At 43.6% G+C, this 21,657-nt stretch overlaps 1 protein-coding gene across 1 annotated transcript in view; it reads left to right on the top strand.

Annotated features, from left to right (window-relative positions):
- Positions 1-13,317: 13,317 nt before the first annotated feature.
- Positions 13,318-21,657, top strand: part of DNAAF11 (dynein axonemal assembly factor 11) — a 151,224-nt gene continuing 142,884 nt past the window's right edge. Inside the window, 2 exon segments of the mRNA XM_073632267.1 lie at positions 13,318-14,029; positions 19,683-19,850. Of these exon segments, the coding sequence (XP_073488368.1) occupies positions 14,020-14,029; positions 19,683-19,850 (178 nt within the window). The 5' untranslated portion in view covers positions 13,318-14,019.

Below are 21,657 nucleotides of genomic sequence, written 5' to 3'. Positions count from 1 at the left end.
TCCTGTAAAGGTTTCCTGAGCCTTTAAATGGTCTCTCAATGTGGTTTAGTAGGTTACACAATCATGGGGAAGACTGCGGACTTGACAGTTGTCCAGAAGACACCTTCCCCAAGGAGGGTAAGTCACAAAAGGTCATTGCTAAATAAGTTGGCTGTTCACAGAGTGCTGTATCCAAGCATATTAATGGAAAGTTGAGGGGAAGGAAAAAGTGTGGTGGAAAAAGGTGCACAAGCAACTGGGATAACTTGAAGCCTTGAGAGAATTGAGAAGCAAAGGCCATTCAAGAATTTGGGGGAGATTCACAAAGAGTGGACTACGGCTGTTGCCAGTGCTTCAAGAGCCACCACACATCGACATATCCAGGACATGGGCTACCACTGTCGTATTCCTTGTGTCAAGCTACTCCTGAAGCAGAGACAAAGTCAGAAGCGTCTTACCTGGGCTAAGGAGAAAAAGGACCGGATTGTTGCTCAGTAGTCCAAAGTCCCCTTTTCGGATGAAAGTAAATTGTGCATTTCATTTGAAAATCAAGGTCCCAGAGTCTGGAGGAAGAGTGGAGAGGCACAGAATCCAAGTTGTATGAGGTCCAGTGTGAAGCTTCCACAGTCAGTGATGATTTGGGGAGCCATGTCATCTGCTGGTGTTGGTGCGCTGTGTTTTATCAAGTCCAAAGTCAGCGCAGCCCTCTACTAGGAAATTCTAGAGCACTTCATGCTTCCCTCTGCTGACCAGCTTTTGGGAGATGCTGATTTCATTTTCCAGCAGGACTTGGCACGCGCCCACACTGCCAAAAGTACCAATACCTGATTTAATGATCATGGTATCACTGTGCTTGATTTGCCAGCAAACTCACCTGACCTAAACCCCATGGAGAATCTGTGGAGTATTGTCAAGATGAAGATGAAAGACACCAGACCCAACAATGCAGACAAGCTGAAGGTCACTATCACAGCAATCTGGGCTTCCATGACACCTCAGCAGTGCCACAGGCTGATCGCCTCCATGCCACGCCGCATTGATGCAGTAATTCATGCAAAAAGAGCCCCGACCAAGTATTGAGTGCATACTATACTGTACATGGACATACTTTACAGTAAGCCAACATTTCTGTATTAAAAATCCTTTTTTTATTGGTCTTATGTAATATTCTAGTTTTCTGAGACACTGAATTTTGAGTTTTCACTAGCTATAAGCCATAATCATCAAAATGAAAAGAAATAAATGGTTGAAATATACCACTCTGGATGTAACTCATCTATATAAAATATAGGAGTTTCACTTTTTTAATTGAATTACTGAAATAAATAGAATTTTTGATGATATCCCAATCCCAAAAATGTCATCAGCACACTATGGATCTATATAAAAGTCACATGTCTGAATTAAAGGGTCCTGCGTGACTGCAAAACGCTGCACTTAAACTTGATATGATGTAATTGCTTTAATAAATCTTTGGACTTTTAAATGGATCCATGGTGTGCTGGTGGCCTCTGCTTCCTTGTATATTGATTAGCTGGTCATTGCTGCAGCACCCCCCTCCCCCCCATACTCCAGGCTTTATCCAGGAGGGAGTGCGATGGGATTATATCCATGGACAGTAATTTGATAAATACACCAGCAATGAAAACAATGAAAAATGTGTGTTTATTAAATTTTTGCATTCAGGCCCACAGAGCATTGCAACCGCAAAAAGTGCATCCGGCGCTGGATCTTGCATTGCTCACCCCCAATCCCAGGTCCATATTAAGGGGCTGAAGGAAGTAATGAATGGATTTCAAGTGTGGTGCTGCCACTAACCTGCTTATCCTCTCTACTGCGGTGGCAGATGGGACTTGTAGTATGTTAATTCACAAATTCCTATGAATGGATGCATGTACAACAGCACTTAATTGAAAAAACAGTGAGGAAGCACCCTGCAAGTAAGAGTAAGTGTTGGGGGGGGGGGGGGGGGGGGGGGGGGAGTCTGGGGGTTTGAGGAATGTGACCATATTTCATGTTACACCCTAAATATGGGTGTAACATGAAACACGTTCGCAAAGGTGGACTAGGCCTTCCATGTTAGTCACCTATGTTTAGATTCTGGACTCATGACATAGCTGTTTTTTCATTATCTCTCAGAGTTTCTGGTCTGTGGTCTCTCACAGTTCTGTAATTAATCATTGGGTAGGAAAAAAAAACCCATCTAATTCTGCTAGGAGTGAAAAGCAGGACAGGCAGCTATGGAAGGCTGCAGAAAATAATAACAAAAGAACCCGACTGCTGATGCACCTTATAATTGGCCCTAGTATATGTATGAATGTGAGTTTGGGACCTTAGATTGTAAGCTCCTTGAGGGTAAGGACTGATGTGAATGTACAATGTATATGTAAAGCGCTGCATAAATTGACGGCGCTATAAAAGTACCTGAAATAAATAAATATCTAACTATAGCTTAAAGTGAACCGGTCATGAAAGATGTATGGGGGCTGCCATTTCTGTCCCCCTTCTGAAAACCCTATTTGCCTGGCTATTATTTTGACCCACTGGCTTTGATATTTTGAGTCACTGACCCAAAATAATTAGGCAGATCAGGAAGGTCAGGGTAAAGTCGTCAGCCCTTATATGTATAATTCTTTAAGACAGTGATTCAAAGCATCAAAGAAAATAAGTCAGCATTAAAACCAGGCAAACAGCATTTTCAGAGGGAGAGGTCCAGAATGGCAATGACAGGTTTCCTTTAATAATATATATATATGACAAGCTGGTACTTCTAGCACTTATGTGTTGTTGGTTAACAATATGGAATAAGCTATAATTTTTCTTTAAAGGCCTGTTACACCCAAAAATAATATTCAAGTTTTGGTTGGGCACTGGTGCATTGAATGAGCTCCTGGCTTCTTATATCTCTTATAGGTTCCAATGGTGAGATTATTCTCCAGTAGTTCATGACGCATCCCACAAGGCCATAGTGGAGATGTCACTTTCCCGAAGCTGGACTCCCCAATATATTATGTATCATGATGAATCCATCAAGGGAATACAACACCTTTGTTAGGTGGAACTGAGAATTGTGGTGGGGATATATTGACCACTCAAGCTACTGGGAGGTACAAGAAGCCAGCATGTGATTCAGCATCCTGCCAATCATGCAAAACTGATTTTTTTTTTTTGGAATTTAAGCAGAAATGCAGCTAAAACTAAAAACTGCACTATGTTCTCTCATTCTTATGATTGTAATATTTTTTATGCACCTTAACTTTAATACATTGGTCCTCAAGGACATAACTGTTTTTAAGGATAGATTTTGTATTACCTCTATAGACAGCTCAGGTGTTCTGGGCAATACAAACCTTTTACCATGTAAGGCCTTTATGTGTTGAAAATGGCACAAACTAGAATGGTGATGCTGCATTTCCAACCAGAATGTATATTCCTGTGTAACCTGGACAAGGAAGGTTCTAAAAGATAGACAATGCAGCATGTGAGGAATTATTTTATCATACCATCATCCCAAAGAGTACCCTATAATAAATATCCAAAGAGCAAAATAGGACTTTTCAGGTACTTTATATTAAATCAGCCAGCACACATCTCTTTAAAAATCATTTGCACGATTTGTAATACAAAAAAATAATTACAACTACAACTAGATGGTAATAGAGTTTTACATTGCATATTATCAACTGCCACCTCCTGATTTATACCCATCTGTACAATACTAGTAGGCATGTATGATGGGAAGTCAAACTCTCAATGCATTTCTCTGAACAACGCAACTGACAACTTTTTTAGGGGGTATAAAGCTCCTCATCTCCTGAAGAAATACCTTGGTCTCTAGGCATTTCTTATACCAACAGTCTACTTTATCAGGAGATAAGGAGGTTATCTTTTGAAGAAGTAGACTGTTGGTCTACAAAATGCCTAGAGAGTGTGATTTTGGTTCCTTATACAAGTGGTCTACATTTTCCAGAAATAAGGAGTTTGACATGTGATGAAGAAGTAGGCTGTTGCTCTACGAAATGTGTAGATAATTGATTTTCATTAATTAGGCCAACAGTCTACTTCTTCAGGAGATGAGACGGTTGATATCTCCTGAAAGAGTACACAGTTTGTCTAAGAGCCCTTGCATACTGGGGCGGTTTGCAGGCGCTATTGCTCTAATAATAGCGCCTGCAAACCGCCCCGAAAGTGCCGCTGCTGTCATCCCAGTGTGAAAGCCCCGAGGGCTTGCACACTGGAGCGATGCGCTGGCAGGATGGTAAAAAAAGTCCTGCCAGCAGCATCTTCGGAGCGGTGAAGGAGCGGTGTGTATACCGCTCCTTTACCGCTCCTGCCCATTGAAATCAATGGGACGGCGCGGCTATACCGCCGGCAATGCGCCTCTGCAGAGGCGCTTTGCGGTGGTATTTAACCCTTTCTCGGCCGCTAGCGGGGGGTAAAACCGCCCCGCTAGCGGCCGCATACCGACGGTAAAACGCCGCTAATAATAGCGGCGTTTTACCGCCGACGCCGCCCCCCGCCCCAGTGTGCAAGGGCTTTTAGAAATGTGTAGAGTTTGCTTTTGATTTCTTAGGCCAACAGTCTACTTTATCCGGAGATGAGGCGAATGATAGCTCCTGAAGAAGTAAGCAGTTGTTCTAAAAAACGCTTAGAGAGATAGATTTTGATTTCTTAGCCGAACGATCTACTTCATCAGGAGAGAGGAGGTTAATATCTCCTGAAGACGTAGACAGTTGGTCTAAGAAATGTGTACAGTTTGATTTTGATTTCTTAGGCTAACTGTCTACTTCATCAGAAGATGAGGAGGTTGATATCTCCTGAAGAAGTAAACAGCTGGCAAAAAAGTGCTTAGGCCCCTTTCACACTGGGGTGGTTTGCAGGCGTTATTGCGCTAAAAATACCGCCTGCAAACCGCCCCTAAACAGCCTCCGCTGTTTGTTCAGTGTGAAAGCCCGAGGGCTTTCACACTGAAGCAGTGCGCTGGCAGGAGAAGAAAAAATCTCCTGCGAGCCGCATCTTTGGGGCGGTGAAATCAATGGGACAGCGCAGCTATACCGCGGCTATAGCTGCGCTGTACGAGTAGTTTTAACCCTTTTTCGGCCGCCAGCGGGGGGTTAAAACCGCACCGCTAGCGGCCGAATACAGCGGTAAAACAGCGCTAAAAATAGCGCTGTTTTACCGCCGACGCCCCCTACCGCCCCAGTGTGAAAGGGGCCTTAGAGAGTTTGATTTTGATTTCTTCAACCTACTTCATCAGGCCATGAGGAGGTTGATCTCTCCTGAAAAAGTAGACAGTTGGTCTAAGATATATGTAGAAATTGATTTTGATTTCTTAGACCAACGGTCTACTTCATCAGGAGAGGAGGTGAATTATATCTTCTGAAGATGACAGTTGGTCCAAAAAACACTTAAAGAGTTTGATTTCTTAGGTCAATGGTCTACTTCATCAGAAGGTGCCGTATATGATATCTCCTGAAGAAGTAGACAGTTGGTCTAAGAAACGCTTAGAGAGTTTGATTTTGGTTTCTTAAACAAACAGCCTACTGTATCAGGAAATGAGAAGGTGGATATCACCTAAAGAAGTAGACTGTTGCTCAAAGAAATGTGTAGAGAGTTTGATTTCCCATCATACACGCTGATCTGATGATTTGGACAGTATCTGATAAAACGGATGTAGCAGCTAAATGCTCAAAATTGTGATATTGTTTAGGAGTATAAATAAGGAGATGGCAGTTTAGACCTTGATATTATGCAACGTAATAATTCCATTACCATCTTGTTGTGATTTTAACAATTTGTAATAAAAAAATTTCAAGTTTATAAAGAGATGCGTGTTGGTTGATTTTAATATGTTATACCTGAAACAACGTTTCTTCCTTTGATATCTATTAGACAAGGAAGGTGCAACTATTATTGGTTGTGATAGACAATCGTACAGTTTTCCTGCTACTTCATTTTTTCTAAATAAACCCACTGTGGCCCACTATGGGCATTTATTTACTGTGTTGGGTTCTCTGTATATAAAGGGTTAGCCTTCCCTATCCCATTACATTGGTAAATATAAAGGGAAACAATGGGATGGACAAAGTCTGTATTGTTGCCTGTTCAGGGTCAGGGTCATTTCACCCAAATTAAGTATTTTTATTGTAGGTGGAGCCTGGTGGGCCAAGTCAGCACCTGGCTTGTTATATACCTTGGGTACTCCAACAGTGAGATCTCCCTGTCATATTTCCCAACTCTGTTATTGTCCACCCGGGAGTTTTGGATGTTCCCACTTGGCTAAGTGTGTTCTAGTTTCTCCTATTACATTCTCTGTGATAAAAATTAAACACAACAGGAAGAGTGGGACCTCACATGAGCGCAGATAATGTGCAAAGACCCTACCAATAGAATTGTGTGACCAGCCTGGAGACTCCAGAAAAGGTCAATATTAAGATATAAAAAAATAAATACTTCAATTGTGGGACCACAAGGAGTGGAAGTGAGATGAATTATGCTGGAAGCCCAGAGTTGGGATTTAAGCAACATTTATTCGTTCAGATTGGTATGGAGTCCTACATGATACACAAGGTTCAGATTGAACAATAAGGCCTGGTTCACACCTATGCATTTTTTAGTGCATTTTCAGTTTTGCAGAAACACACTATGGTCCATTTAACATGGTTGCCTATGGGTCACGTTCACATCTGTGCATTTTAGGGAAAGGACCAGGGACGCTTTTCTGGTTTTTGGTTCCATAGACTTCAATGGATCTAAGGCTCGATTCACATCTATGCATGTTGCTTTTGACCGTTTTTGGAGTTTTTTTTGTGATGCTTGCAATGTTTTTGAGCAGCGTTTTTGCCGCGTTTTGCAGTTTGTTACAGTTTTTTTTGACTGTATACAGTCTAATAAAAAAAAAGCCAAAAATGCAAAACGCATCAAAAACGCTGCAAAAACGCTGCACTTGCGTTTTTGATGCTGGTCCATTGAATGCTATTACATGCAAAACGCTGCATTTTGCATGAAAAAAGTCCCTGACCCTTTCCAAAAACGCAGAGGTACAAAAAGGCATTAATGTGAACATGTTCCATAGGAACCCATGTTAAAAAATTCCCATGCATTTGTGCAAAATGCAAAATGCATCAAAAAACGTGCTAGTGTGAATGGAGCCTAAGGCTCGATTCACATCTATGCATGTTGCTTTTGAGCAGTTTTTTTTGTACACTGTGGTTGCTTAGCAACCAGCTATATACAGTGTAAAAAAAAAAAAAAAAAAAAAAAAAAAAGAAATTTAAAAAAAACGCAAATCGCAGCAAAAACGCGGTACTTGCGTTTTGGATGCGGGTCCATTGAATTCTATTACATGCAAAACACTGCATTTTGCATGAAAAAAAAAGTCCCCGGCCCTTTCCAATGTGAACATGTTCCATAGGAACCCATGTTAAAAAATTCCCATGCATTTCTGCAAAATGCATCAGAAAACACATTAGTGTGAATCGAGCCTAAAAAAAAATGCATTGAAAAACATAAAATGCATCTGGCATATGCAAACTGCAACCTGCATAGGTGTGAATCAGGCCTAAGGGGCCTTTCACACGGGCGTTCCGTTCAGTTCATCTGTCGAAAATTCTGACGGACCTAGAAATAGAACATGTTCTAAATTTTTCCGATGGAACCAATTCCTTTCGGGAAAACCGATCGTCTGTATGCTGTTCCGACATACCAAAAACGACGCATGCTCTGAAGCAAGTACGAGACAGAAGCTATTGGCTACTGGCTATTGAACTTCCTTTTTCTAGTCCCGTCGTACGTGTTGTACGTCACCGCGTTCTGGACGGTCGGACTTTGGTGTGACCGTGTGTAGGCAAGACCGCTTGAGCGGAATTCCGTCTGAGAAACCTTCAGAGTTTATTCCGACGGAAAAAACGCTCGTGTGTGCACGGCATTAGGGTGAAACAGCTCAGAGATCACAGATCAATTTATATTAATTTAATATTAATGGACATGCAAGGAAATCAGACTGCTCTTATTACTTTTTAATATTATTACAGAGTCTATTTAACATTTGTTTTCCATGGAACTCTCTTTTAAAATTAAAGGAACCTGTAAAAAAAATAGAACTGCTGAAGATAGCATTTCATATTCTCCTTAATTTAGGTAGAGTACTTTTACAATAAAACATGGTACCAATTTAAATGTATAAATATATATAATTTTTATTTTATTATTTTAAGAAGTTGTACTGTATATAAGGAAGCAATAATATAATTAAGGTAACATTGTTGTCAAATTGCAATATTTTGGAATGGATTTATAAATTGTCACTTAAGAAATGATTGCACTTTTAAATAAACTGATTAAAGACATTTAGTTACAGGGTGATGTGTCTTCATTTCTGATTCTTTTACACTGAATTTTAAAACAGCTTCTTATCACAATAGAGTGAATTTTATCAGTACAGGAGTTCCGAATCCTAATGGGGCGTACACACGGTCGGACTTTTCGGCTACAAAAGTCCGACGGACGCCGACGGACCAAATCCGGCGGACAATCCAATCGTGTGTGGGCTTCCCCGGACTTTCAGCGGACTTTTCCAGCCGCAAATCTGACAGACTTTAGATTTGGAACATGCTTCAAATCTTTACATCGTAACTACGCCGGACCCAGAAATCCGCTCGTCTGTATGCTAGTCCGACGGACAAAAACCGACGCTAGGGCAGCTATTGGCTACTAGCTATCAACTTCCTTATTTTAGTCCGGTGTACGTCATCACGTACGAATCCGTCGGACTTTTGTGTGATCGTATGTAAGCAAGTCCGCCGCAAGTCCGCCAAAAGTCCGTCGAAAGTTTGTCGGATGGGCTGTCGGACTTTTGTAGCCGAAAAGTCCGACCGTGTGTACACTCTATTACTCTCAGCATACCCATCATCCTTCTGAGATGAGACAAAGGGACACCTTTTTACACAATTTAGGCAAATGATTCCCACCTATCCAGCCTGCAGCTAAGCATAAAGAATTGATGATAACTTTTTAGTGCACTTTTAAACTTGGAACTGTTTTTTCTGCGGATATGTGCCAGAAATGAGCGGCATTAGTCCTTAACCGCTTCAGCCCTGGAAGATTTTACCCCCTTCCTGACCAGAGCACTTTTTGAGATTAACCGACACTTGCGCGGTCGTGCGACGTTGCACCCAAACAAAATTGACGTCTTTTTTTCCCCACAAATAGAGCTTTCTTTTGGTGGTATTTGATCACCTCTGCGGTTTTTATTTTTTGCGCTATAAACAAAAAAAGAGCGACAATTTTGAAAAAAACAATATTTTTTACCATAATAAATATCCCCCAAAAATTTCTTAAAAAAAAAACGATTTTTTTCCTCAGTTTAGGCCGATACGTATTCTTCTACATATTTTTGGTAAAAAATAAACACAATAAGCCTTTATTGATTGGTTTGTGCAAAAGTTATAGGGTCTACAAAATGGGGGATAGTTTTATGGCATATTTATTATTATATATTTTTTTTTATTAGTAATGGTGGCGATCTGCGATTTTTATCGTGACTGCGACATTATGGCGGACACATCGGACACTTTTGACACTATTTTGGGACCATTGTCATTTATACAGCGCTAGAAAAATGCATTGATTACTGTGTAAATGACACTGGTAGGGAAGGGGTTAACCACTAGGGGGCAATGAAGGGGTTAAGTGTGTCCTAGGGAGTGATTCTAACTGTGGGGGGGATGGGCTTCAACTCACATGACAGCGATTACTGATCCCAATGACAGGGAGCGCTGATCTCTGTCATGTCACTAGGCAGAGCGAGAAAATGGCTTGTTTACATAGGCACTTCACCGTTCTGCGGCTCCGTGACACGATTGCCGGGAGATCGGCGGACATCGAGTCCGCCGGTCCTGCAGACATGGTCACGCTGTACGCGGTGTGCGCGTCTGCTAGCCCCGTCTCTTAAAGGGGATGTACAGGTACGCCCATTTGCCCACCGCTGCCATTGTGTCGACATATATCGGTGTGCGGCAGTCGGCAAGTGGTTAAAGAGGAAGTAAATGCAGATGGGCTTTACTTCCTCTTTTGTTCCCTGCAAACCCTGAAAAGTAATAGCATAATGGGCCAGTATGCATCGCATACTGACCCATTATGTGCCACTTACCTGCAAACGAAGCCTGCGCTGTCCCCCGCTGGTGGCCGCATCCATCTTTGCTCCTCTTCCTTCCGGGGGAGGTCACTCCCCCGCAGCCGCCAGTCTCGGCACTCACTCGCTAAGAAACGGCTCGGAGGGCTGTTTCTTCACAGCGCATGCGCCGATTACATCATCACTGCACTACAAGGTAATCATCTCCAAAACGGTGCACGTTTAGGAGATATTTACAGTACCTATAGGTAAGCCTTATTATTATTATTATTATAGGCTTACCTATAGGTACAAGTTCTAAAAAGGGGTTTACAAAAACTTTAACAAGAGTGTTACCAGCAGTGGCTCTAATCATTATTTAAGGTAATTATATAGCGCCGTCAATTTATGCAGTGCTTTATTTATACATTGTACATTCACATCAGTCCCTACCCTCAAAGAGCTTACAATCTAAGGTCCCTAACGCACACACTAGGGACAATTTAGACAGGATCCAACTAACCTACTAGCATGTCTTTGGAGCGTGGGAGGAAACTGGAGTACCCGGAGGAAACCCACGCAGGCACAGGGAGAACATGCAAACTCCAGGCAGGTGGTGTGGTGGTTGGGATTCGAACCAGCGACCCTTTCGACCCTTTTTTTTCGCTGCGAGGTGAAAGTGCTACCCACTACACCACTGTTTTTTTTAAGCCTAATCATGGGCTTAAAAAAAAAAAAAACAACCCATTGAAATCCATGCGTTCGGCGCCCTGCATGTAGATTAGGGGCCTGGCGCATTGGATTAGGGGGGCACCATCCCTGCGCTCCTTATGGAAGGGCCACCACTGGTTACCAGGGTCTTCTAATAGGATTTTTAAACCCTCATATTAATGCCAATTAACCTACCAGCATGTCTTTGGAGTGTGGAAGAAAATCAACGCAAACACAGGGAAAACATGCAAACTCCATGCAGATAGTGTCCTGTCCAGCAAAAACCAAGGGCCCTTTTCTACATAGCCATCCACTAGGGGGATTGATTTCCTAAAGGCACATAGACTGTGCAAGTTTAGTTGCATAAACCTATCACATAGTTTGTAGACGCTATAACTTTTGCGCAAACCAATCAATATACGCTTATTGGGATTTTCTTTACCAAAAATATGGAGCAGAATACATATTGGCCTAAATGGATGAATACATTTGAATTTTTACATTTTTTATTGGATGTGTTTTATAGCAGAAAGTAAAAAAATATTGTTTTTTTTTTTTTTCAAAATTGACGCTCTTTTTTTTTGTTTATAGCGCAAAAAATAAAAACCGGCAGAGGTGATCAAATACCACCAAAATAAATCTCTATTTGTGGGAAAAAAAGGAAATTAATTTTATTTGGGTCGCAGGACCGCACAAGTGTCAGTTAAAGCAACGCAGTGCCGTATCACAAAAAAAATGGCCTAGTCAGGAAGGGGGGGGGGGTTAAATCTTCTGGAGCTGAAGTGGTTAACGCGATCGGCGCTCCTGGCCGGCAGCGATCGCAACCGCCGGCCACGGGCATCGGGGTCCCCCGCCCTCTGGTGGCTCTTAATGGGAACCCCGTGTATATATATATATATATATATATATATATATATATATATATATATATATATATATATATATATATATATATATATATATATATATATATGGGAATTTGCGCAGGGGTGCCATTCTGCCCCACGTAAAAAGACATGAGCTGGTTGGGAACCGGTTAATGGAGAATTATACAAAAAAAATATGTTTGGTTACCACTACTATTCCTTTATATTGGCTTTTGAAATGTACAAATTCAGCAATTTAGAAATTGCGCTGAAAAACACTTTTTGATAGATAAAGAGCATAGATCTTAACTGTCCCTGATTTCGAGGGACTGTCCCTGATGTGGAGCAATGTCCCTCTGTCCCTCATTCCTCCTCATTTGTCCCTCATTTTGGTCTGATCTATATAGTTGTATATAAAATGCACTTTTTATTTTTCAAAAAGTGTTTCCCAGCACTAAACCTTTCATCTGATTTCTAAATTGCTACATTTGTAAATTTCAAAAGCCAATATAAAGGAATAGTAGTGGTAAAAAAAAAAAAAACCACTTGTGGGTTTAACTAATTTTTTTTTTTGTATCATTCTCCTTTAAGGGGGCGTGGCAAGGGGAGGGCGTGTCCTATGCTTACAAACGTTTGCTTATAGGTGTCCCTGGTTCCCATCTCAAAAAGTTGGGAGGTGCATTTTCTATACAATTGTATAGATCAGAGTTAGTACAATGGAGCCAAGAACTACATTTTACCTAGCAGCCTAACCAGAGGAGGGCGCTACACACGTGTGCCAAAACACACATCGCATTTAGGTACGGCGCGATTTTTACCACTTCCGGACCGCCGCACGCCGATATACCTCCTAAGTTTGAAGAGGAATATCATTGTTATGGCAGCAGCTAGCTGCCATAACCCCGGTATCTTCTTTTTCGGCCGGCGGTCCGGTTTCCAAAAATAGTGGTCTCTGTGGCGGATTCGCCGTGAGATCACTTTTATCGGCGCGCTCTGGTGCCCTCTGCTGCTTACCGGAGCCATCGGCAGCGTCAGAGGCGATGGGATATTGTCCCTTGCTGGGTATGGAGCTGAGTGAGGGGAAGATGGCCCCCACCCGTCTCCATAACATTGCAGGGCGGGAGCGCGTGAAAACACGTCAAAACCTCACTTCCGCCCATAGCTCTTAAAGGGCCATGTTTACATTTCTTGTAATAGGAATAAAAGCGACAATTAAAAAAAAAAAAAGAACAGTGTAAAAATAAAAACTAAAATAAATAAGAAAAAAAAAAAAATGTTAAACGCACCCCGTCCCGCCGAGCTCGCATGCAGAAGCGAACGCATATGTGAGTAGCGCCCGCATATGAAAACGGTGTTCAAACCACACATGTGAGGTATCGCCGCGATCGGTAGAGTGAGAGCAATAATTCTAGCCCTAGACCTCCTCTGTAACACAAAACATGCAACCTGTAGAATTTTTTAATGGATGGCCTATGGAGATTTTTAAGGGTAAAAGTTTGTCGCCATTCCACGATCGGGCGCAATTCTGAAGCGTGACATGTTGGGTATCAATTTACTCGGCGTAACATTATCTTTCACAATATAAAAAAAAAATTGGACTAACTTTATTTTAATTCAAAAAAGTGTAATTTTTTTCTAAAAAAAAAAAAGTGCGCTTGTAAGACCGCTGCGCAAATACGGTGTGACAGAAAGTATTGCAACGACCGCCATTTTATTCTCTAGGGTGTTAGAAAAAAAATGTATAATGTTTGGGGGTTCTAAGTAATTTTCTAGCAAAAAAATAAATTGTTTTTAACTTCTAAACCCCAAATCTCAGAAAGAGGCTCGGTCCTTAAGTGGTTAAAAAAAAGGGTCATGTATTTCTTTTGTGCAATTTTTGCACCTAGGGCAGCCCATTGAAGTGAATAAGCTGCTCTAAGTACAATAAAACAAAATAAACAAAAAAAAAATAAAAAAAACAAAAAAAAAAAAAAAATAAACAAAATAAAATAAAAAAAAAGACTTGCGCGCTCTCCATCGTACCTGCATAGGTGTGAATGGAGCCTCACAGTGCCAGGTGAAGGATGACAAACACAGGCTGGAAGTATGAAAATGTCTGCATTAGACATGGATCATTTCATTCTGATCTTCTCTTCTTATCAGGTGGATTAGATATGGAAGGTACCCGGATGTAGTCCTGTCCGGCGCCCTCTGGCGGTCAGTCTGGGAACACATCGCGGCTTCTCTGTCCTGACTGGAGAAGTTTGTCCATTCTCTCCGCCGTAGTCGGCTGGTTGTCATGGTGACCGGAGCCGCGTCCTGAAGTGATAGTCTTGTGTCTTATCGCAGCTGGATGAGCCGGGATCCGCCGCCATGGTGTTCAGTGAGTATTTCTATTAGATATCATTGTTATGTGTATGGGGGGGGTGTGTGTACGGAGATAACACCCCCTCCCCCACAACATTACAGGGGGTTGTCATGGATTCTGGGACTACAGTACCTGACACCATCATTTACACCCCTGTCACCTTCTAAATACCCTGGACACCTCCTGGGACACCCTCGTCACCTCTCACACACCCCGAGCACCTCCTGAGCACCTTGAACACCACCGGGGGGCGCTCTAGTCATCTTCTTGGCACCCTGGTCGCTTTCTGAGCACCCAGGGGTCACCCAACTCATCTTCCCAGCACCCTGATCACCTCCTCCGCATCCTAATTACCTCCCGAGGCACCCTGATCACCTCCAGGAGTACCCCGATCATCTTCTTAGTAGCCTGGTCACCTCCCGAGATGCCCCGAACACCCCCCCAGGGACACCCTACTCATCTTCACAGCAGCATCATATTGTGAGGCACTCTGGTCAGGCATCTTGGTCATCTTCCAAAGGACCCTGGAGACACCAAAGGGCATCCTGGTCAACTTCTCACCACCCTGCTTACCTTCAGAGACTCCCTGGTCACCTCCCAAGATGCCCTATATACCCCCCCAGGGACACCCTGATCATCTTCTCAGCAGCCTCCTTTTGTGAGGCACTCTGGTCACTTCCTCAGGCATCCTGGTCACTTTTCCGAGTTGTCTTGGTCACCTCTTAACCTCCCGAGGCACCCTGATCACCTCCAGGAGTCATCTTAGTAGCCTGGTCACCTCCCGAGTAGCCCTGAACACCCCCCACAGACACCCTGATCTTCTTCCCAGCAGTGTCATATTGTGAGGCACTCTGGTCACTACCTTAGGCATCTTGGTCATCTCCCCAAAGCACCCTGGAGACACCAAAGGGCACCCTGGTCAACTTCTCAGCACCTTGCTCACCTCCAGAGACTCCCTGGTCACCTCTCAAGATGCCATATACACCCCCCACCCCCCCGGGGACACCCTGATTATCTTCTCAGCAGCCTCCTTTTGTGAGGCACTCTGGTCACTTCATCAGGCATCCTGGTCACCTTCTGAGTTTTCTTGGTCATCTCTTAACCTCCCAAGGCACCCTGGTCACTTTCTGAGCACCCAAGGGTCACCCAACTCATCTTCCCAGCACCCCAATCACCTCCTCAGCAAACAAACAAAGAATGAGGCAAACTGCACCACTTAAATGACTGAAGAACAAAAACTCATCTACAAGCTGAGGTGAATTAAATCAAGAAAGCATTTTCTCTGTCTGACTTTCTACATTGTATTATTCCACTACATCAGAATTTCTCATCCAGGGTTACATGGAACTCTAGGGTTCCTCCAGAGGTTGCTAGCGGTTCCTTAAGTAATGAGCAATTTCTACCTCTCTGATAACTTCCCTCTGACACCAATGATCTTTTTAGCTATCTGTAAGGGGGTACAGTGGTTATAAAAAGTCTACACACCCCTGTTAAAATGTCAGGTTTCTGTGATGTAAAAAAAATGAGACAAAGATAAATAATTTCAGAACCTTTTCCACCTTTAATGTGACCTATAAACTGTACAACTCAGTTGAACAACAAACTGAAATCTTTTAGGTGGAGGGAAGTAAACATATAAAACTAGAATAATATGGTTGCATTAGTGTGCACACCCTTAAACTAATACTTTGTTGAAGCACCTTTTGATTTTATTAAACACTCAGCCTTTTTGGGTATGGCACATCTTGACTTGGCAATATTTGCCCACTCTTTTTTGCAAAAACACTCCTAATCGTCGGATTGTGAGGGCATCTCCTGTGCACAGCTCTCTTTAGATCACCCCACAGATTTTCAATGTGATTCAGGTCTGGGCTCTGGCTGGGCCATTCCAAAACGTTATTCTTCCTCTGGTGAAGCCATTCCTTTGTTGATTTGGATGTATGCTTTTGGTCGTTATCATGCTGAAAGATGAAGTTCCTCTTCATGTTTAGCTTTCTGGCAGAAGCCTGAAGGTTTTGTGCCAATATTGACTGGTATTTGGAACTGTTGATAATTCCCTCTACCTCGACTAAGGCCCCTGTTCCAGTTGAAGAAAAACAGCCCCAAAGCATGATGCTGCCACCAGGCCCGGATTTACTCCCTTTGCCGCCCCAAGGCCGGGTCCTTCAATGCTGCCCCCCCCCCCCCCACACACACACACACACCACCAGTCTTGTCCTTTATCGATGACTTCTACAATAGATCAGTTAAAAACATATCTCCATACACAAGAACACTGAAAATAACTGACTTTGATTGTACAGACTAAAAATACTTCAGGGTAAGCGCGCGAGGGGTAAGGATTTTTTGCGGGCAATTTTTCAGGGCAATTTTTCAGGGCAATGGCTGGTGTTAGTGCTTCAATCATCCCCAGCACCATGGTTGTTATGGTGTCAGGATGATTGAAACACATTACTTCTATCTTTACATTGTAATGTAAAATGAAATAGTTCAACTCACCATAATGCAGAATCATCGGGAGCCCTGAGCGTGTCACTTGCCACTATGCCTGCCACCAGATGGAGATGTCACTTGCCACGCTGCCACCAGATGGAGATGTCACTTGCCACACTGCCACCAGATGGAGATGTCACTTGTCACACTGCCTGCCTGCCACCAGATGAAGATGTCACTTGCCACACTGCCACCAGATGGAGATGTCACTTGCCATACTGCCACCAGATGGAGATGTCACTTGCCACACTGCCTGCCTGCCACCAGATGGAGATGTCACTTGCCACGCTGCCACCAGATGGAGATGTCACTTGCCACACTGCCACAGATGGAGATGTCACTTGCCACACTGCCACCAGATGGAGATGTCACTTGCCATACTGCCACCAGATGGAGATGTCACTTGCCACACTGCCACCAGATGGAGATGTCACTTGCCATACTGCCACCAGATGGAGATGTCACTTGCCACACTGCCTGCCTGCCACCAGATGGAGATGTCACTAGCCACGCTGCCACCAGATGGAGCTGTCACTTGCCACACTGCCACAGATGGAGATGTCACTTGCCACACTGCCTGCCACCAGATGGAGATGTCACTTGCCACGCTGCCACCAGATGGAGATGTCACTTGCCACGCTGCCACCAGATGGAGATGTCACTTGCCACACTGCCACCAGATGGAGATGTCACTTGCCACGCTGCCACCAGATGGAGATGTCACTTGCCACCAGATGGAGATGTCACTTGCCACGCTGCCACCAGATGGAGATGTCACTTGCCACGCTGCCCGGCAGCCACCACATGTTGATGTCACTTGCCATGCTGCCTGGCTGCCACCAGATGGAGGAGGGTGGATCAGCGGTGCGGGCAATGAGAGTTGTCATCTCTCTCCCCCCGCCGCCGCACCGCTGACATTACTCGTCGATCTTTTCAAAAATGGCGCCGGGCAGCGCAATCACGCTACTGCGCATGCGCCGCCCAGCCGAGCGCATACGAGCTTTCCCGAGCCCGGCCGGCTTCGGAACGGCGCATGCGCAGTAGTGGGCGGCTCGCGGCCATCATTTCTAAGGGCACCGGTGCCCTTAATCGACTTTAACGGGCAGCCTGAAGGGGGGGGCGGCCGCGAAGTCACCGCAGGAGCGGCGCCGCCCCTGCACCACTGCCGCCCCGAGGCCTGGCCTCGGTGGCCTTGTGGCAAATCCGGCCCTGGCTGCCACCACCATACTTCACGGTGGGTATGGTGTTCTTTTGGTGATGTGCAGTGTTGTTTTTGGGCCAAACATATCTTTTGGAATTATGGCCAAAAAGTTCCACCTTGGTTTCATTAGACCATAACACATTTTCCCACATTCTTATGGGAGACTTCAGATGTGTTTTTGCAAAATTTAGCCAAGCTTAGATGTTTTTCTTCGTAAGAAAAGCCTTCCGCCTTGCCACTCCACCCCATAGCCCAGACATATGAAGAATACGGGAGATTGTTGTCACATGTACCACACAGCCAGTACTTGCCAGATATTCATGCAGCTCCTTTAATGTTACTGTAGGCCTCTTGGCAGCCTCCCTGACCAGTTTTCTTCTCGTCTTTTCATTAATTTTGGAGGGACGTCCAGTTGTTGGTAATGTCACTGAGGTGGTCTAAGACTGTAGACTGATTACATAAGGTAGTCATTGTAACCCCTTTTACAAATTATCCACCTGCTGACTGGCCACTAGTAAATTTACTGCTGGCTGGTGGCACCCCTGGACAGGACAACGTACCCATACGTTGCGCTGAACTTCCAGGTTTACAGGCACGTGCACCCCCTGCTTCTCGCCCTGTGATTGGACACAGCGCGAGTCCGCCAGCAGTCTTGCAACCAATGATTTTGGCTGTTTACCTGCTGATTGCTGTGGCACAGCACAGATCTTGCTGTTTTTTTCTCTCTGATCTCACTATTCAGAACTGAAATTAGGAAGAAAAAACAGCCAGTCTGTAAGTGAGTAAAATCAGCACACATACACTTTTTAGGCACACGGTTAATCCTTTGATTGCCCTCATGATCACCCCTGTCACCAAGCCAGTGCCATTAGTACAGTGTATAGTATTATCACTGATCACTGTATTAATATCACTAGCGACGTCAGATAGTGTCAGAGTCAGTTAGTGCCAGTCCCTGATTGCCCACCACACTATCACACTATAATGCCGCATACACACGATCGGAATTTCGGCACGCAAAAGACTGGTGAGAGTTTTTCGTTGGAAAATGCGACCGCGTGTATGCTCCATTGGACTTTTGCTGGCCGAATTCCAGCCAGCAAAAGGTTGAGAGCATGATCTTAATTTTCCGGTCGGAAAAAGTTCCTATCCGAAAATGCGATCGTCTGTGGCAATTCCGACGCGCAAAATTCCTACGCATGCTCAGAAGCTTTGAACTTCATTTTCTTGGCTCGTCGTAGTGTTGTACGTCACCGCGTTCTTGACGGTCGTAAGTTCAGCAAACTTTTGCGTGACCGTGTGTATGCAAGGCAAACTTGAGCGGAATCCCGTCGGAAAAGCCGTCATATCTTTTTCCGACGAGAGGACCAATCGTGTGTACGCGGCATAGGTCGCTGATCACCGCCATTACTAGCATATCATCTGTCTGAGTCTGTATCCTGGTCACTGTCAGAACTATACTAGTGTCCCCAATATTATAGTGTCCCCAAAAATGCAGGATCAGCTCCGATCACTGCCAGTACTTGCGACATGTAGCAGAATACATTTTTGCCTAAACTTAGATTTTCTTGGGTATGTTTTATAACAGAAAGTAGAAAGTATATTTTGTTTTCAAAATTTTCTGTTTTTTTTTCGTTTATATACTAAAAATTAAAAACCCAGTGGTGATCAAATACCACCAAAAGAAAGCTCCTATTTGCGTGAAAAAAAAATTATATGAATTTCATTTGGATACAGTGTTACATGACCACGCAATTGCCAGTTAAAGAAGCACAATGCCGAATAGCAAAAAATGCACTGGTCATAAAGGGGGTAAAACCTCCCAGAGGTCAAGTTGTTAAACTTCCCTCATCTGTGCTCCATATAACTTTATTAGAAATGTACTGTTTCTACATATGATATAGGTGTTCACCATCGATGAAGCAGTAGATACCCTCTGGTTTGTGTTTTTTGTATCGCCGCTTTGTCTTGCAGTCACAGAAGATCTGATCAGGAGACGAGCAGAGCACAATAACTGTGAAATCTTCACCTTGGAAGAACTTTCTCTTCACCAGCAAGATCTAGAGAAGATTGATCATCTGGACAAATGGTGCAAGGAGCTGAAAATCCTATACCTCCAGAATAATGTCATACCTAGAATAGGTGAGTGAGCAGATGCCAGACCCACCGTATCTCACAATATAACACTGAAATGAATGTTATTATTAAAGTATAACTAAAGACATAACCTACTTTTTTTTGTGTTGGATAGAGTGGAGAGGTCTAAAGAGCAGGGCTGTCTGATTCCTCCTGTACCAAATTCGAGGAGATGAGTGTAAAGGAGCCCAGGAGTTGAAAAAGAAACCGCTTTAATAAGGGTACAGGTGATAGAACAAAGCCAACGTGTTTTGAGGGACCAAGAACTCCCCCTTCTTCAGAACTGCTGTTTAAATAAAGATCCTGTTAAGATCTATCTGGGACCTGAACGTCGTGGTGGTCCGGCCTTCAAGTTCTGCTCGAGATTGCTGCCTCTCAAGCTGAACTTGACGGCCGACCTCCACGACGTTCAGGTCCCAGATAGACCTTAACAGGATCTTTATTTAAACAGCAGCCCTGAAGAAGGGGGAGTCCTTGGTCCCCCGAAACGCGTTGGCTTTGTTCTATCACCTGTACCCTTATTAAAGCAGTTTATTTTTCAACTCTTGCATTTTGGGTGCTCCTTTACACTCACCTCCTCTGATCACTATGGGAGTGACCATCTGGCCGCATCGTGAGGTAGCACCCCAGGCCCACAACAGGGCCCAATATTTTTACACAACAGCTGGGCATCAAACGCTGGAAAGAAACTTTTTCCTATCTTGCCCATTTGACCTTCTGTCTATAACCAGTGACCAATCAAGTCAGTCCAGCGTGATCCCTACCCTCCAAAAACAAGTTTTCTGTACCAAATTGTAATGTAACTGTAATGTCCGCCTTCATTTTGTTAAGCGCTGTGCAAACTGTTGGTGCTATATAAATCCTGTATAATAATAATAATAAAAAATAAGAACACCTGTCAGTTTGTATTGCTCTCTGTGCCCCGTTAGGGAGTTTCACCCGCTCGATTTGTCCTGTTTACCATTATCATTGAAAGTGAAAGTAAAAGAAAATCCCCAATTTTGGGTTGTCTCCAGAATAGTAATAGAAGGGAAATCTTAATTTGGGGACACTAGATCTGCTGACTTGGGGGTCCCCAAGGAATTTTCCTTTAATTTGTAGGGATTTCCTCTCACTTCCTGTTTTAACTATTATGCCGCTTACACACGATCGGAAATTTGGCCAGCAAAAGACCGAAGAGAGCTTTTGGTCGGAAAATGCGACCCTGTGTATGCTCCATCGGACTTTTGCTGGCTGAATTCCAGCCAGCAAAAGATTGAGAGCATGTTCTCAATTTTTTCGGTCGGAAAAAGTTCCTATCCGAAAAATCCGATCATCTGTAGCAATTCCGATGCGCAAAATTCCTATGCATGCTCGGAAACAATTCGACACATGCTTGGAAGCATTTAACCTAATTTTTTCAGCTCGTCATAGTGTTATACGTCACCGCGTTCTTGGCAGTCGAAAGTTCAGCAAACTTTTGTGTGACCGTGTGTATACAAGGCAAGCTTGAGCGGAATCCTGTCGGAAAAGTCATCATATCTTTTTCCGACCAAAATCCCGATCGTATGTACGCGGCATAATTATTATTATACAGGTTTTGTATAGCGCCAACCGTTTGTACAGCACTTTACAACATGAGGGCAGACATTACAGTTACATTACAATTTGGTACAAGAGGAATCAGAGGGCCCTGCTCGTTAGAGCTTACAATCTAAAAGGAAGGGTCAATTGATACAAAAGGTAATAGCTGTGGTGGATGAACTGATGGTGGAAGTACAACAGTGTTAGTTAGACGCAGGATAGGCTTCTTTAAAAAGAAGGGTTTACAGGT

The sequence above is a fragment of the Aquarana catesbeiana genome, linkage group LG05 (assembly GCF_042186555.1).
Source record: "Aquarana catesbeiana isolate 2022-GZ linkage group LG05, ASM4218655v1, whole genome shotgun sequence".
NCBI classification, from domain to species: Eukaryota; Metazoa; Chordata; class Amphibia; order Anura; family Ranidae; genus Aquarana; species Aquarana catesbeiana.
Note: the sequence above shows the minus strand (reverse complement) of the source record. Positions and strands in the feature narration are given on the sequence as shown.